This window comes from Macaca mulatta, chromosome 13 (genome assembly GCF_049350105.2).
Source record: "Macaca mulatta isolate MMU2019108-1 chromosome 13, T2T-MMU8v2.0, whole genome shotgun sequence".
Lineage (NCBI taxonomy): Eukaryota > Metazoa > Chordata > Mammalia > Primates > Cercopithecidae > Macaca > Macaca mulatta.
In genome coordinates, this window is record NC_133418.1 from 100,825,389 (window position 1) to 100,842,650 (window position 17,262).

General features: G+C 42.8%; 1 protein-coding gene across 9 annotated transcripts in view; it reads right to left on the reverse strand.

Annotated features, from left to right (window-relative positions):
- The window catches only part of FAM228A (family with sequence similarity 228 member A), a 42,651-nt gene that overhangs the window by 23,185 nt on the left and 2,204 nt on the right, over positions 1-17,262 (reverse strand). For 4 of the 9 annotated variants that reach the window (XM_028831936.2, XM_077960082.1, XM_001099611.5 and 1 more), the window contains exons 3-7: positions 16,289-16,357; positions 14,544-14,735; positions 10,437-10,524; positions 10,167-10,317; positions 2,497-2,638 (exon numbers count right to left, since the gene is read on the reverse strand). In XM_028831936.2, the coding sequence (XP_028687769.2) occupies positions 2,497-2,638; positions 10,167-10,317; positions 10,437-10,524; positions 14,544-14,735; positions 16,289-16,357 (642 nt within the window). Of the gene's footprint in view, positions 1-639; positions 750-1,359; positions 2,639-10,166; positions 10,318-10,436; positions 10,525-14,543; positions 14,736-16,288; positions 16,358-17,262 lie in introns of those variants that run through there. The other 5 variants (XM_077960083.1, XM_015111823.3, XM_077960084.1 and 2 more) reach the window with 5 other exon arrangements.

The window sequence follows — 17,262 nt, forward strand, 5'->3', positions numbered from 1 at the left end:
GGCACAGAAAGACAAATACTGCCTGATCTCATATTGTCAGAGGTGTGTGAACCAGGACAACTCCATCTTACATAGGAGCTGGGTAAAATAAGGCTGAAGCCTACTGGGCTGCATTCCCAAACGGTGAGGCATTCTAAGTCACAGGATGAGATAGGAGGTGAGCACAAAATACAGTTCATAAAGACCTTGCTGATAAAACAGGCTAATAAAAAGCAGCCAGCCAAAACCCACCAAAACCAAGACGGCGACAACAGTGACCTCCGGTCGTCCTCACTGCTACACTCCCACCAGCGCCGTGACAGTTTATAGACGCCATTGCAAGGTCAGAAAGTTACCCTATATGGTCTAAAAGGGGAGGCATGAATCATCCACTCCTTATTTAGCATACCATCAAGAAATAACCATAAAAATGGGCAACCAGCAGCCTTCGGGGCTGCTCTGTCTATGGAGTAGTCATTCTTTTCTTCCTTTACTTTCTCAATAAACTTACTTTCACTTTGCACTGTGGACTGGTCCTGAATTCTTTCTTGCTTGGGATCCAAGAAACCTCTCTTGGGGTCTGGATCAGGACCCCCTTCCTGTAATAATATGTGGTATCTAAAGACGTCGAACCCAACCAAACAGTAGAAGGGTGGTTACCAGAGTCAGGGCGTGGGTGCAGTGAGGTGACAGGTGTTGGTACAAACTTTCCATGGTAAGCATTGAGGCAGGAGAACAGAATCTGGAGAACAGAGTCTGGAGAACAGGGTCTGGAGACAGGGACAACAGCAAGGTCTGAGAAAACAGCAAGGTCTGGGCACAAGAAACCCAAGGCCAATTGGAGCTGCCTCCCCAAAGCTGGATCAAAAGGAAAACACCTGGGTCTGGGGGCAGGGAACCTGAGGCCAATTAACACACACTTCTGACAGCGGAACCAAAAGGAAAACCCCCTGTCCCCAAGCCGAGCAGCAAAGGATCAAAGCCTACTCTCCCTACAACATCTCAGATAGAAAGGGAGAGTGCCCTGATTAGCCGCAGGCAATGCAGGGACCACTCCTTCATCTGCATAGGGCGCCAATTCACCTCAGCCTTTAATTAGCCAAGGACCAAATCCTTCATCCAGATACGGGGTAGCAGATAAGAACCTCAAACAGGGAACTTAACACCCTTGAGCCCTTGCTGGGCCCGCTCCCACCCTGCAGAGTGCTTTCTCTCTTGAATAAATCCCTGCTTTCGCTGCTTCGCTCCCCGTGTTTCATTCCTCTGCTACTGTGTTTTGGTCAATTCTTTGTTCAAAATGCCAAGGACCTAGACAACTCATAGTAAAGACCCTCCACAAGTAACAGTAGGTTCTAGAGGCCTAATGGACAACACGGACACTACAGTTACTAATAACATATACTTGCAATTGGCTCAGAGAGGAGATCGTGAGTATTCTCACCACACACACACACGAAAACAGTCAGTGTGAGCTGGTGGGTATGTCAACAAGCTTGACTGTGGCGAACACTTCACAATGAATACTTATAGCAAATCATCACGTTGTACATCTTGAATATTTGAAAAATATACAGAATGAGGAGCCCCCTGTGCTCTCAGATATAATTATGCTCAGAGGAAACTGCTGAAGAGTCACAGGTAACTTACCACAGATGGAGAATCCCTTACTCCCTGGAGAGAGCGGGGACAGCAATGAGACTGAGCAGGAGCTGGGTCACAAAATAGCTATCCAGGCTCACAGGCTGGAGAGAAGTAGCAGTCCCCCATCCTGTGTGTGTGGTGGTGAGGGGTGGGAGTGATGCTGTCGGGTCCTGAGCCGAGGCCCTAGGCCTTCCCTGGGAGGGTCCTGCGCCTCAGGCCTCAGGGTACGCGGCGTGGCAGAGAGATTGGAAGGGGAAATAGACCAGGAGCTGAAAACCGTGTCAAATGAACCAGGAGCTCCAGATAAGAAATCTGTACTCAGAAAATTCTTACATATAAAAATACCTTTTAAATATTAAAAAATCTCATCTTGCCCTCATTTTTTGGTATAAATTTCATTTCAAAAACTTCCCACCTGTTGTGTGTGGACTAAGGAGAACACGATTTTTGGTGCAGTTTGGATGGAGTAAGTGGAAAATGGCGGGAAAGTGGCAGAAAGGCAAAGGCCCAGGCAAAGGCGCTGAAGAAATCTCAGGGGGAAAAGCCCCTGTGGCCAGGTTGGCCCTCACCTTGGAAGGACAGGATCTGTCTCCAGGAAGTGGGGTCCAGGTCCCACATTTACCACCTGTCTGAGTTTCTTCATACAAGGCTTCCCCGCCTGAGGGGCCCAGTCAGAGCTGCAGTGCTGAGCCTGAGGCCACCTGCCATTTCTCCCTCCTCCTCTTCATGCCCTTCTTCTTGGGCCATGCCTCCTCCACCCTTGGGTGCTTGTCTGACAGGGAGGGCTGTGGCGGTAGCTCATCCTGGAACCAGTATGTGCTGCTTGTGGGGGCTGCAAAGCCCTGCATGCCAGCCCCGCCCCAGGCCTCTGCTTACCAGATCCTTCCTTTCACCCACTTTGTTCTTCTGACTGAGTTTTGAGGAAAGGAATTGCCTTTCAAACGCAGCCTGACTTAGGTCAGGGGTCTTTTTCTCTTTTCTTTTCTGTTTCTTGTCTGCACAGATGAGCTTTTCAGGACTGTGAAGAAAAGCAGAAAAAAATTGTCTCGATTCAGCACAGACGGAATTGTACCATCAAATAGTTTCTGAAGATTAATGTATTGAACTCAATCGTCACTTCTGAGAAGGAACAACTGACCAGCCATCACTGGTGACTGTGCCTCAATTTGCCTGCCCGGTCCATACCTCTGCTGGCCCAATTCCTAGGGAGGTGGTGACTCGGGAACCCTTTCCCAGCCATGGCTGAGGCACCAGGTCCAGAGCCTCAATCCTTATTGCTGTAGTTGGGACAAAGGGGCTTCCAGGCAGCCTCCAAGTACTTAAAACAGAAAGTCAGGCAGGACGGCGCCTCCACTTGCCAGCACCCACAGGAAAGCACAGAAAGCCCGTGTGCAAAGAAAGAGAAATGGAGCAGGTTCATGAAGAGAAGTGATGGTGAGTGCCACATAGCCCCAAAGAGGCAGCCTGGCTCCAGCCTCCCAGTCAGTCCCCCGAGCAGCCTGGCTCCCTTCCTGGCTTGGCTTCCATGACATACCGGTGCTCTCTAACATATGGAGCCCCTCTCCCACCTTTCCTTTGAGAACGACTCTGGCTTTTGTAATCAAACTGTCTCTGCCTCACCTCACCACATACTCTCAAGTCCTTTTCTTACTTCATCAAATAGCCACGCAAGGCATCCTCTGGGTGTATCCTCCCGGAGGAATTTCACCAGGGCTGCCACCATTTCTGCCCCAGGAAGCCTAGCCCTATCGAGGGAAATAAGGCTTCTCTTTTCTTCCTCCATTCATTCATTCAACAACCACTTATTCATGATCTACTATGCTCCAGCTAAGTGCTGGGAACACCAAGATTAGTAAGACACAGTCCCTGCCCTCAAGGGGCTTGCTGATGGAGGAAAGGGCCAGTAGGGGGCTGGAGAGTTGTGTGTCCCTGTGATAACTGCCCTTTTGCCTGCACTGGAATGGCCAGTGACAGACAGAGGGAGCAAAGGCAGGCAACAGCCTGGCAGGTCAGGGAGGTATGAATGTGCTGATTTGAGCCAGAGGCTTTTGTGGTTAATCAATCTTTCTTTTCTTTAGGTCGATGGGACTTCTGGGCTGAGACCGGAAAGGGTGGTAGGGCCCAGATGGTGCCTCATGTGCCATGTTGAGGGCCTGGGCTTTGTCGTAAGGGGAATGGCACTGAGGGGTTCCAGTGGAGGAGTGCTGATCACTTTAAAAAAACCACTCTGGCTGCTGGGCGGAAAATGGATTGGAGGAGACCAGCCTGAAGGAAGAATACCAGCGGAGGAGCCAGAGGGGAGATGACGCCAACAAAGCAAGATGAAGCCTTTGTCTTGTTGCGGGGGTGGGGAGTTGTGTAATTACTGTTGTTTAAATAAAAATGTTTGTTAAAATGATAAAGGAACCATAAAACCAGAAATAATACATAAAACTTCAAAATCACTAGGGGAAGCAGAAACAAAGTAGCACTGTTTATTCCAACAAAACTCAGGGTGGGGAATGAAAACAAAATGTTGAGAGTGTATAACAGACTTCCATGTTTGTGTAGAATATAGAAGTCGGCACAGGCTAAAAGTCCTGCTGAAATAAATAGAGAAGAAAAAACAGAAAATTTACCATCAAAAATAAGAATTTTAAAATCACTAAACAGCATTAAAAACAATTCCAGAGATGGGAGAGCCGTCAGGAATGAGCTGACAATCTCCAACTCTTGCCTTCCTCTGTGGGAGCATTTTAAATACCAGGTCACCAATATTAAGTACCAGAGTAGAGACTGATTCCTCTGTGCTTCTAACATCTTTGGTGGATTTTTTCTCCTTGGGTCTGATTGATGTCCTGGCAGGTGGGTATTTAACCTTGTTCTCAACATCACCCTCCCCCTAATAGGCAAGTCAAGCAATGCACTTGGTTTCTCAATGGAGGACAGAACTCTCCAGGCCCCAAGTACAGACAGCATTCCCCAAAACCTATCTGAAAAAGAATCAAGGAGGAGTGGGGAGGGGGAAGGGAGAGCATTATGAAAAATAGCTAATGCATGCTGGGTTTAATGCTTAGGTGATGGGTTGATCACCTAGGCGCACATTTACCTGTGTAACAAACTTGCACAACCTGCATGTGTATGCTAGCACTAAAAATAACAAATTTAAAAATCAAATAGAAATTCTAGATCTATAAAATAACTGAAAATAATAATTAAATGGATGGCTTTAACAACAAACAGACATAACAAAAGAGATAATAAAATATCTGAAACCACACATGGAAACACAAAAAGGATAGAAAATATACAAAAATGATAAGAGACAGAGAGGGAATCAGTGAGAAAATCTAAAATATGTTTAACTAGAGTACCCAAAAGAGAGGAGAGGAGAATATGGCAGAGGTAACAAAGAAAAAATAACTGAAAACTTTCTAGAACTAACTACAGACATTAACCTACAGATTCAAGAAGACCCATGAATTCTAAGTAGGAGAAATAAAAAGAAATCCACATCTAGAAACATCATGTAAAACTACAAAAAATCAAAGACAATGAGAAAATCATAAAAGCATCCAGGGGAAAGGACAGATTACCTTCAAAGGAACAACAGTAAGACCAGCAAGTGACTTCTCAATTGAAAGAGTAAAAGACAACAAGATATATGCTGAAAGAAAATAACTGCCAACCTAACATTCTTAATCCTGAAAACACCCTTTGAAAATGAAGGTGAAGTCTGAAAAGGCTAAATGTTGTATGATTCCAACCATATGACATTGTGTAAAAGGCAAAACAATGGATACAGTAAAAAATAAAGAAATAAAAATTAAAAGTAAAAGTAAAAAAATTAAAAAATTAAAAAATCACTGGTTGCTAGGGGTTAGTGGGGAGGAGAGATGAATGGGCAGAGATGATTTTTAGGACAATGAAACTATTCTGTGTGACACTGGAACATAATGATGGATTCATGTCATTGTACATTTGTCAAAAAGCATAAGAATGTACAACGCCAAGAGTGAACCCTTATGTAAACTATTAACTTTGGGTGATAATGTAGTTTGTGCCACTGTGGTGCAGGATGTCAACAGTCGAGGAGGTTGTGTTTGTTGGGGGACAGGAGGTGTATGAGAACTCTCTAGGTACTTTCCACTCAAGTCTGCTGTGAACATAAAATTTGTTATGAAAAATAAAGTTAAGTTGAAAAAAGAAGGGAAATAAAGATGTCTTAAAGCAAACAGAGATTTTTCATGAGCAAATGCACATTTATGAAAACTGGGATACAATATTTCTGTGTTATTTGTCATGAGGTACATAGTAGAGTATAAATGACATGACCTGAGACCTAGAATTTTCCCACAAAAGGGTAAGCACAAAAGGGAAAGTGGGGTAAAGTGAGAGAGAGAGAGAGAACGGCAAAACGTTGATGGCTGCTGAAGTGATAGGTACATAGGAATGTGTTGCACTCTCCACATTCAGAGCATTTGAAAATGTTTGTAATAAAATATTTTTAAAATGAGTCAGTGTAATTTTCCACAAGGGCGCAGAGGCTCACGTCTATAAATCCCCCAGCACTCTGGGAAGCCAAGGTGAGTGGATTACTTAAGGTCAGGAGTTTGAGACCAGCCTGACCAACGTGAAACCCCTTCTCTACTAAAAATATAAAAATTAGCCAGGCATGGTGGTGGGTGCCTATAATCCCAGCTACTCAGGAGGCTGAGGCAGGAGAATCACTTGAACCTGAGAGGCAGAGGGTGCAGTGAGCCGAGATCGTGCCATTGTACTCCAGCCTGGGTAACAGAGCAAGACTACATCTCCAAAAATAAAATAAAATAAAAATGTCCACATTAACAGAACAAAGGAGAAAAAAAATGTAATATCAATAAATGCATAAAAATTAATATATGTCAAAATCTATTCATGATCTAAAAAAAAAAAAAACTCATAGCAAACTAAGAAAATGAACTTCCTTAATTTACTAATGGAAATCTAAAAATAATGTAAAACACAAAAAACACCAAAAGCTTTCCCTTTAAGAATAGCACAAGGAAGCCAATTTTCACCACTTCAACTTTGTGCCAGAGATCTTAACTGGTACTGTAAGATAAGGAAAAGAAATAAAAGGTATAAGGAATGGAAAACAAGACATAAAATTCTCTTTGTTAGAAGATAATATTATGGGCTGGGCGCAGTGGTTCACACCTGTAATCCCAGTACTTTGGGAGGCCAAGGCAGGTGGATCACCTGAGGTCAGGAGTTCAAGACCAGCCTGGCCAACATGGTGAAACCTCATCTCTACTAAAAATACAAAAATTAGCCGGGTGTGGTGGTGCACACCTGTAATCCCAGCTACTCAGGAGGTTGAGGCGGAGGTTGCGAGGAGCCAAGATTATGCCACTGCACTCCAGCCTGGGTGACAGAGCAAGACTCCATCTCAAAAAAATAAAAAGAATATTGTGTACATAGAAAATCCAAGACTCTATAGATAAAATGTCAGAACTCAATAAAGTTTAGCAAGGTTGCCAAATACAAATTCAATATATGAAATCATTTTTATTTCTATACATTACAATTACCTACAAAATGAAATTACATATAATAATAAAATAGGAATAAGTAGGAATAAATCTAAACAAAGATCTACAAGACCTTCAGACATGGTTTCTTATCCATAGTACTTACTGACATTTGGGGCTGAGTAATTCTTTGTTGTAGGATATTTGGCCACATCCCTGCCCTAAGTCCAGTACATGCCTGTAGAACCCCACGCCCCTGACAACCAAAAATGTCTCCAAACATTGCCAGCTTCTTAATCAATTTGATTACGAACCACTCCCTTACATAAAATAAGACCCATATTAATGGAGAGATAGATACCATGTTCATGGATTACAGGGCTCAAAATTGTAAAGATGTCAATTCTCCCTAAATTGATCTACAGATACAATACAATCCCAATCAAAATCCCAAGCATTAGGTTGGTGCAAAAGTAATTGTGGTTTCTGCCATTACTTTTTTGTTTGTTTGGGAATTTGTTTGTATGTGTGTATGTCTACATGAAACTTGAGCTAATTATAAAATATATATTGGTGTATTTGTTCTATCAGGTATCAAAACTCATTAAAAAGCTATAGGAAACAAATAGGCAAGGATGGAGAACCTGGAAATTAAGTATACATAACAGCACTGAATTTGTATAAAAGTCTATGCTGCAGAACAGCAGGGAAATTATATTTTCAATAAATGGTACTGAGGAAAATGGGTATCATTAAAGGGAAAAAATTCAACTGGGTCCCACATAAAATATATACAAAAAGCAATTCTAACTGGATTATAAGACTAAATTTGAAAAGCAAAACTATAAAAGCAGGCCAGGAACGGTGGCTCATGCCTGTAATCCCAGCACTTTGGGAGGCCAAGGTGGGCAGATCATGAGGTCAAAAGATAGAGACCATACTGGCCAACATGGTAAAATCCCATCTCTACTAAAGATATAAAAATCAGCTGGGTATGGTGGCGCACGCCTGTAGTCCCAGCTACTCAGGAGGCTGAGGCAGGAGAATCACTTGAACCCGGGAGGCAGAGGTTGCAGTGACCCGAGATCGTGCCACTGTGCTCCAGCCTGGCAATAGAGCAACACTCCGTCTCAAAAAAAAAAAAAAAAAAAAAAAAAGGCTATACAGCTTTTGGAAAAGACATTTTAAAATAATGTATAAAAAGCACTAGTTATAAAGGAAAAGAAAAATAGGTTTGACTATATCAACATTAAGAACATCTATTCATTAAAAAATACCATTAGGAAGAGTAAAAACGCAACCCACAAAATAGGAAAAGATACTTATAACACAAATAACTGAAAAAGGGTTTATAGCCAGAATATATAAGGAAAATCAGTAAGAAAGACCAAACATCCCAACAGAAAAAAAATGGCAAAAGTCTCGAACAGATGCTTTTCAAATGAAGAAACCCAACAGCCAATAAAGACATGAAAAGTACTCAGTTTCACTGATAATGTGGAAAATGCTATTATATAGCTGCCAGCTTTACTCAGATGATAATATTATACACCAAGGGTAAAGGAGAATTTGAAGCAACAGTATTTCTCCCCCATGCTGATGGGGGTGTAAACTGAAACAGTCTCTTTGCAAAACAGTTTAATATTATCCCACAACTCAACAAACTCCACTCTGGGGTACATATCCTAAGAAATGTGGATTGTGGGCCAAGCACGGTGACTCACGCCTGTAATCCCAGCATTTTGGGAGGCCGAGGCAGGAGGATCACAAGATCAGGAGTTCAAGACCAGCTTGGCCAAGATGGTGAAACCCTGTCTCTATTAAAAGTACAAAAATTAGCTGGGCGTGGTGGCAGCCACCTGTAATCCCAGCTACTTGGGAGACTGAGGCAGAGAATTGCTTGAACCCAGGAGGTGGGGGTTGCAGTGAGCCGAGATTGCATCACTGCACTCCAGCCTGGACAACAGAGTGAGACTCCTACTCAAAACTAACTAAATAAATAAATAATAAATGTGGATTGTGGGAACCAAAATACGAAACTGGATCGTTCATAATAGCCAAAATGTGGAAACAACCCAAATGTCCACAACAGTGGATTGCTTAAATGATGGCATAGTCAAATACAATGGAATACACTCCAAAAATAGAAGTTAACACACTGGCATACACTCCGAAAATAGAAGTTAACACACTATATGAACAACAGAAAGGAATCTGAAAAACTTAATGGTGAGCAAAAGCAGTCACACAATGAACTGGACATGTACAAACCCCAACAGATGAATTTTATGGTATGTAAGTTGCATCTTTTTTTTTTGTTTTTTTTGATGGCGTCTCACTCTGTTGCCCAGGCTGGAGTGCAGTGGCGTGATCTCGACTCATGGCAACTTCTGCCTCCCGAGTTCAAGTGATTCTCCTGCCTCAGTCTCCCGAGTAGCTGGGATTACAGGCATCTGCCACGATGTCCAACTAATTTTTGTATTTTTAGTAGAGATGGGGTTTCACCATGTTGGCCAGGCTAGTCTCAAACTCCTGACCTCAGGTGATCCACCTGCCTTGGCCTCCCAAAGTGCTGGGATTACAGGCGTGAGCTACCGTGCCCGGCCTGTAAATTATATCTTAATAGAGATGTTTTTTAAAGAGTCAGTCATAAAAGAATAAATGCTTTCAGGTTCTGTTTATATGAAATTCAAAAATATGCAAGATAAACTATATTGTTTAAGGACACAAAGTTAGTTGATAACACCACAGGGAGAGCAAGGAAGTGAACACTTATAAAGTGAAGAGAGCTCTGGGGCAGGGAGGAGACTGTCTTGGGAGGGGGCAGGATCCCTTTCTTGAAATGGCTAGTGATTCCACAGGACTGACTCAGGGACTTGTTAAGCTGTTTATGTTTTATTCTGTCCTCTACATATATTTCATAATACAAATGTGACGATAGTAACAATAAAACTATAAACTACTAAAAGACAAAAGTGTGACTAGTTACGAGAGCTTCAGTAGGAAATAAAGGAAGTTGCAAGTTAAACAAATATTTGTTCTGCTCATCTGTACCTGTATTTGTAAGTTTTACTCCTGGCTCTTGCGGAGGCTTTATGCCACTCTTTTGGAATCACACGATGTGAAGTGAAAGTGAAGTAGGGTGAGCTGGCATGCAGCCTAGCCTTCTCTATTTCTTTAAATTCTTTGATGGAATGTCGTTTTCCTACAGGAAGATAAAAAATCAAAATCAACACTCTTCAAGAACTCCAGTTGCTCTTGGAGTGAGAAGTCACTGGACAATTAGCAGTCTCAAAAAAATGAGGCCCAGTGATCACAAAGCACCTGTCTCACATTGAAGACCAGTTCTCTTCTCTTCATCCACCTCTTGCTGTCTTTGAAGCAGAGGATCAACAAATGGTGGGACTGTAACCTACAAGAAAAATGACACTCTTTCAGGACCAGAGTGCAGCCTGTATTAAGCTTTTAAAATGTGTTCCACATAAAGATGGGAACAATAGACCCTGAGGACTACAAGAGTGGGAAGGGCAGGAGGGGGCGAGGGTTGAAAAACGACCTATTCGGGACTCTGCTTACTACCAGGGTGACAGATTCAGTCGCACCCCAACCTCAGCAGCATGCAATATACCCATGTAACAAACCTATATGTATACCCCCGAATCCAAACGTTGAAATTTAAATAAAGTCTGACCTAAGCATGCAAGTATGCCCTTACTGTACACCAAAGCAGCTGAGAAGGTCCAGGAATGTGCCAATCTACACATCAGTGGAAGGGCATCACCTCAGATGAGGATGTCGCACAGAGCCTTAAATGGCTGAACTGAGGGAGGGAGGGAGGGCCGCCCAGAGAGAAGAGACGCACTTCTGTTAAGTGCTCTACTGTGTCATTGCATCAGCCAGTAAATATTTGTGTTGCCATTGTGTGCCACATCCAGGCTAGATCCTGTCTTCAAGGATCTCCTAGTCTAGAACAGCCTAGTTATCCACAGTGACAATCTAGTCCTGAGAGGGGCCAGCTCAGGATCCTGTAGGAGCAGGGGCAGTGCTCCTAACCCAGACTGGGAGGACGCATGTCTCCTGGGGAAGCTGACGACTGGTCTGTAAAGGCCTGTGAGAACAGAGGGTCAGGTGACCAGAGCTATGAGTTTATGTCAAAGGGTAGGGACATACAGAAGTATTTTTTCTCCCCGCTCCTGATAAGCCTTAGACAGAGGGACTATTTTTCCCCTCCATTTCCCCCACAGCACTCATCGCAGTGCTGGACTGAAGTGCTAGGTAAACAATTACTGAATAAACCAGGCAGCATAACATGTACTGCCTCCAGCACCCCAGATGATGACATTCTACCCAGAACCAAAAGAATCTGTTCATCTTCATATGACCGACCTGGCTTGGTTCTCTGGGAGAAGCATAAGAAACCGCTTCCACCTTCAGAGCCATACATATCTTTTAAAAAAGTAAGTCATATCAGGTAGCTACTTCTGCTGCATGGGAGCGAAAAACTGAAACCTACATTTCTCAGTTTTAACCCTGTATTGGCGGTTTAAAAATCTGAAGACTCATTACAACCTCAAGTATGAGCTCTCACGGGCAGCCTGTACTGAAATTCCTCCTGTATCTCCGCTGGAAAGGAGTATTCCCTCCCAAGTCCCACAATCCCCGTGCTGACTTCTGTGACACTCGCCGCACTCCACTGCACAAGCTGCCACACCTCTCTCTCTCCTTCTTGTGCTTCAAGTTTGCTGAATGTGAGTAAATGAATGAACAAGTGATCACACATATCCGTGCCTTGTGCACAGTGTAAATTCCACAGGAGTCTAAATTACTTTGAGTTCCTACTCTAAAACTCAAAGGAAATGCTTTTGTAGACTTTTTTAAATAGAGAATAACTACAAGACTTCTAAAATGACTAGGTTTTCCCCAACTCCAGAGCTCCTAAGAATAAAAAACCAAAGAAACCTGCTCTACCCTTTTATAATTTGGTTTTTCTTCATATAAAAGGATCGTAGGCCGGGCACAGGGGCTCACACCTATGATCCCAGCACTTTGGGAAGCCAAGGCAGGTGGATCACTTGAGGTCAGGAGCTCAAGACCAGCCTGACCAACATGATGAAACCCCTTCTCTACTAAAAATACAAACAATTAGCCAGGCGTGATGGCACATGCCTGTAATCCCAGCTACTTGGCAGGCTAAGGCAGGAGAACTGCCTGAACCCCGGAGGCGGAAGTTGCAGTCAGCCAAGATTGCACCATTGTACTCCAGCCTGGGCAACAAGAGCGAAACTCCGTCTCAAAGAAAAATTTAAAAAATTTAAAAAGGGATTGTATACTTCAGGATTATAACAGTCTTCACATATAATTTCCTTCAGATACAAAATATACTTAAGGGAAAAATCACTAGATACAAACTGTTTTGCAAGATTCATATTATAAAAGTCAAATACTGTATTTCATTTTTATATAAAAGCATAGCTTCAAAGGGTTGGAAGAAACTGCTGAAGTAATTTAGACTGCAATGAGACTCCACCACCTTCTGGGAGAAGTAATCATCTAGCTTTGGTCTGAAGTCATCCATGGGCCTTTGAGAACTTTCTGCTCCATGGGGCAGGTACTTTTTTTTGGTAATTTTAACCAAGAAAGTCTGCCCTTAGGTTGAGTTTAAATCTGCCTTGTAACTTGCAGGTTCAGACACTAGTTCTATACATCTAATTCATCGGCTAATGTCTGCCTTTAAAATACTTAAGAGGTCCATTCCCCCTCGTGTCGTCTTTTCCTTGGGCCAAATACCCCACATCTTTCCAGCTTTCTTCCTATAAAGTGGTGTCAAGACTCAACTCTTTTCTAAAGGTTTTGCAACTGATGAGTGTCCCTTCAACAGTGCGACATCAGGAATGACAGGATGAGGACAGGATGGACCAAGACTCTGATGCTTCCCACTCTAAGCACAGCCTCTCTTGCCTGAGAGCTGTATGTTTTCTGGGAATCCAGCTCGTATGGTTGATTCACAATGACTTTACTGACATTTAAAATCACTTGGACTTCGACACATGCCATTTCTAAGATCTTCCTCCCTATACCCATGAAATCACATTTCTGGACACAAATATAAGACTCTGCACCTTGGAGATCTGGATTCAATCTTGAGCTCTGCCCCTTAAGAGTGTGTAGGAAAAAGTATTTAAGGTAAATATTCAGAAACTGTGCTCAGTAAATATGCTTAAATGCTCTAATATTTCAGCTAACCTACTCTAGGGTCTCACTCTGTCACCCAGGCTGGAGTGCAGTGCCACGATCATGGCTCACTGCAACCTCTGCCTCCCAGGCTCAAGTGATCCTTCCACCTCAACCTCCCAAGTAGCTGGGACTACAAGTGCACAGAACCACACCTGGCTTTTTTTTTTTTTTTTTTTTTGTACAAATGGGTTTTTGCCATGTTGCCCAGGCTGGACTCAAACTCCTGGACTCAAGCAATCCATCCACCTCAGCCTCTCAAAGTGCTGGGATTACAGGGGTGACCCACTGCACCCAGCCACTACTCTACATATCTACTAGATATGTGGAGGTAAGAAAAAAAGATCTAGTAGTGCACACCTGAAGTTAACAGATTTGCATTTGGTACTGCAAATAGATAGACCTAAATTCTGAAAGAGAGTCCTGACCTCAAAATCAAAAAAATCTTCAAATTAAGAAACCAAATTTTGTTGTTTTGTAAAGCCAAACTGTAGAACAGAGTATAGAAACTGTTAGTCCTAACACCTACTGGTTGGCTAACTCAGCCATGCAATAGCATTCTCCTTTGCCCACTTCCTACTAGAGAGATGAGAAAGCCACAGTGGCTTTCCAGGCCCTGCTTATGGCTAGGACTTGCCTCATGACCCAGTCCTGGCCAAAGAGACCTAAGGGAAAGGTGACTAGGGGCCTCTGGAGACTCTTTTTGCTTCCTGCAAAGGAGTAGTGTAAGAGAAGAGGCCCCTGGCACCATTCCTTACCCCTTCTTCTTCCTGCCCTGAATGAAGACCTAATGTCTGGAGCTATAAGCAACCATCCGGCAAATGTGAGAATGATGGGGATAAACTGAAAATACTAAGGATAGCAGAATAGAATAGGAAAAAATCTGACATTGTTATGCTGTCGGAACCCACCACGAGACCACCTACCTCTCAATTTCTTGTGAAGTAAATGACAAATGCCCTTATGATTTAAGCCACAGTAACTCCATTAACATCTACATAAAATCATTCCTGACAAATCTAGTTCCAAGTCAACACTCCTATCCCCTCCAACCTCAGGCTTAAGAATGCTGTACGTGTATTACAATTCAATGAACTCATCTTAAATACAAAAATAAGCTGGAGGCTATTTGTATAACCAATGAAATTGTTAGACTAACTCTTCAAATTATACTTTATTTGAAAAATAAAACATCAGTACCATTTTATGTCTGTGCTGTAAATAATATTCAACATTCTCTTGTTTCATTTTTTTAAGCCCTTTATATGAAATTACTTTTTCCATAATTCTCTGCTGAAGAGGCTCTGCAACGTTTTCAACCCATTTTTTATGTAACATCTCTTTTCTTCTTTCCTTAAAAGTATCCAGATGCTGAAAATACGTATCCAATCTCTAGTGAAGTGATACAAACAAGGAAAATAAATTATAAAGAAATGTTTCACTTATTGTCATTTGAGTAAGGGGGAAAAAAACATCTGTTCCCACTACTAAACTCTCAGCCACATTTGGGTTGCAAAGTCCCAGTATAAGATAACTGAAGCACAGAATAAAGTACAGTAAGAGAAGCTGGGAACACAGAGCAGAAGAACTCATATAAACTTCTAAACCACAACTGTGCCTTCAGATTAAACCACATCTAACTCATGAATCAGATTAAGCTATTCCTAACACATGAAACTCTTGTTTCTTTTTCAGGATTTCCAAGCATTCCCTGGTCACCCATCCTGTGTCTAGCCTTCACCATCAGGAAAGTCTGTGACAAAATTGGTAGAGTAGAAAGCACACCAGACTGTGATACCTCTCTCTGGCCTGTGAAAGAGAGGTAATCCCATCTATCTCTTCGGATGCTTAAATGGGAATTTATGTGCACTTTCTTTATAAATTGTAAATCGCAATTCAAATGTCAAAGCTTTATTCTTTTTTTGTCTGTTTAAAAGACAAGGTCTCACTCTGTCGCCCAGGCTAGAGTATAGTGGCATGGTCACAGCTCACTACAGCCCCAACCTCCTGGGCTCAAGCGATCCTCCTGCCTCAGCCTCCTGAGTAGCTGGGACTACAGGTGCGTGCCACCATGCCTGGCTAATTTTTAAATTTTTTGTAGTGACAGGGCCTCACTATGTTGCCCAGGCTGGTCTCAAACTCTCAAACTCCTGGTTTCAAGCAATGTTCTTGCTTCAGCCTCCCAAAGTATTATAACTCCATCTCTCTCATTGAAATTAAATGTCCCTTAAGCTAATTTCGTAGTGACTATCAGTTACTGATTGGTCATAACCCTTAAAAGTTTATTTTGTTTCTAGTGATTTTTTTTTTTTTTTTTTTTTTTTTTTTGAGATGGAGTCTCGCTCTGTCGCCCAGGCTGGAGTGCGGTGGCCTGATCTCAGCTCACTGCAAGCTCCGCCTCCCGGGTTCACACCATTCTCCTGCCTCAGCTCCTGAGTAGCTGGGACTACAGGCGCCCGCCACCGCGCCCGGCTAATGTTTTGTATTTTTAGTAGAGACGGGGTTTCACTGTGGTCTCCATCTCCTGACCTTGTGATCCGCCCGCCTCGGCCTCCCAAAGTGCTGGGATTACAGGCGTGAGCCACTGCGCCCGGCCTCTAGTGATTTTCTATATCCCCACTGCAAGTGGGAACACATGAGAAAGAGGCAAGTGTGAATAGGAAAGAGTTTCTATTCAGTACCAGGACGAAGAGAAGGAGCAATTAGGACAATTTCTCAGATCCCTTCAGGACAGATCCAAGTGGGATTAGGGACCTCTTAGTGATCCTGCAAGAAGGGGGCATGACCTCAGATCCATGTAGTACAAACAAGTAAATTACAGGATCCTCATTCCCCCTGCAAAATGAGTCTCTTGGATCATGGTGACATGACTCTTGGCCATGTCGTTCTGCACACTCTTGCTCCCCTAGAACACACTTAGAATGCAGTATGGAGCCAACTCTTACCTTCACAACAGAATTTTCTCTAAATAATATTGCACGTACTGCTTCATCAATGTCTTCTCTAGCTAATACCTAAAATTACAGAATTGGATATTAGGCTGTAAATCCTGAAGCAACAAACTACAATGACAAAACTCAGTGTACTTTACCCAATAGTTTCAGCGTAAATCTTGAGGCTTATTATGTAACATAAATATATGGAAAATTTCTAAACCCATTCTCCATGAACCCATCAACCAGGTTCAAGAGTGATTAATTCTGAGTCAATCTTATGTCATCTAATAAATCTCATTATTCAGCACCCCCACACCCAGACTATTTTAAAACAAATCCCTGATAGTATATTATTAAATTATGTTTTAAAGCACTAAAAAGCTTACTAAAGGAATCCTCTTTTCAGGCATTCAGTAGATGTTTTTTGTTTGCTTTTTGAGACAAAGTCTGGCTCTGTCACCCAGGCTGGAGGGCAGTGGTACAATCTTGGCTCACTACAACTTCAGCCCTCCGGGTTCAAGTGATTCTCCTGCCTCAGCCTCCCAAGTAGCTGGGATTACAGGCACGTGACACCACACTTGGCTAATTTTTGTATTTTTTAGTAGAGAGGGAGTTTCACCATGTTGGCCAGGTTGCTCTCGAACTCCTGACCTCAAGTGATCCACCCACTTTGGCCTCCCAAAGTACTGAGATTATAGGTGTGAGCCACCCCATCCAGCCAGTAGGTGTGTTTTAAAGGGCCCTTGAAGTTTTCTGCCTTTTGCTAGATCTCTTCATAAGTCAAAAACAACAGAAAATTCCCTTTAGTTCAACTAGTCCAGAGTCTCAGAGCTAATTAGTGGGAGCTCGTGGCCTCCAACCAATATCATCCACATCTAGGGACTTGCTGTTTCCATTATGAGTTTGGGTAAAGCCGATGCATTTTAATCCCCACTTTAGGGCTTTTTCAGTTGGATCACTATAAACTAATCTCTAGCTTTTAT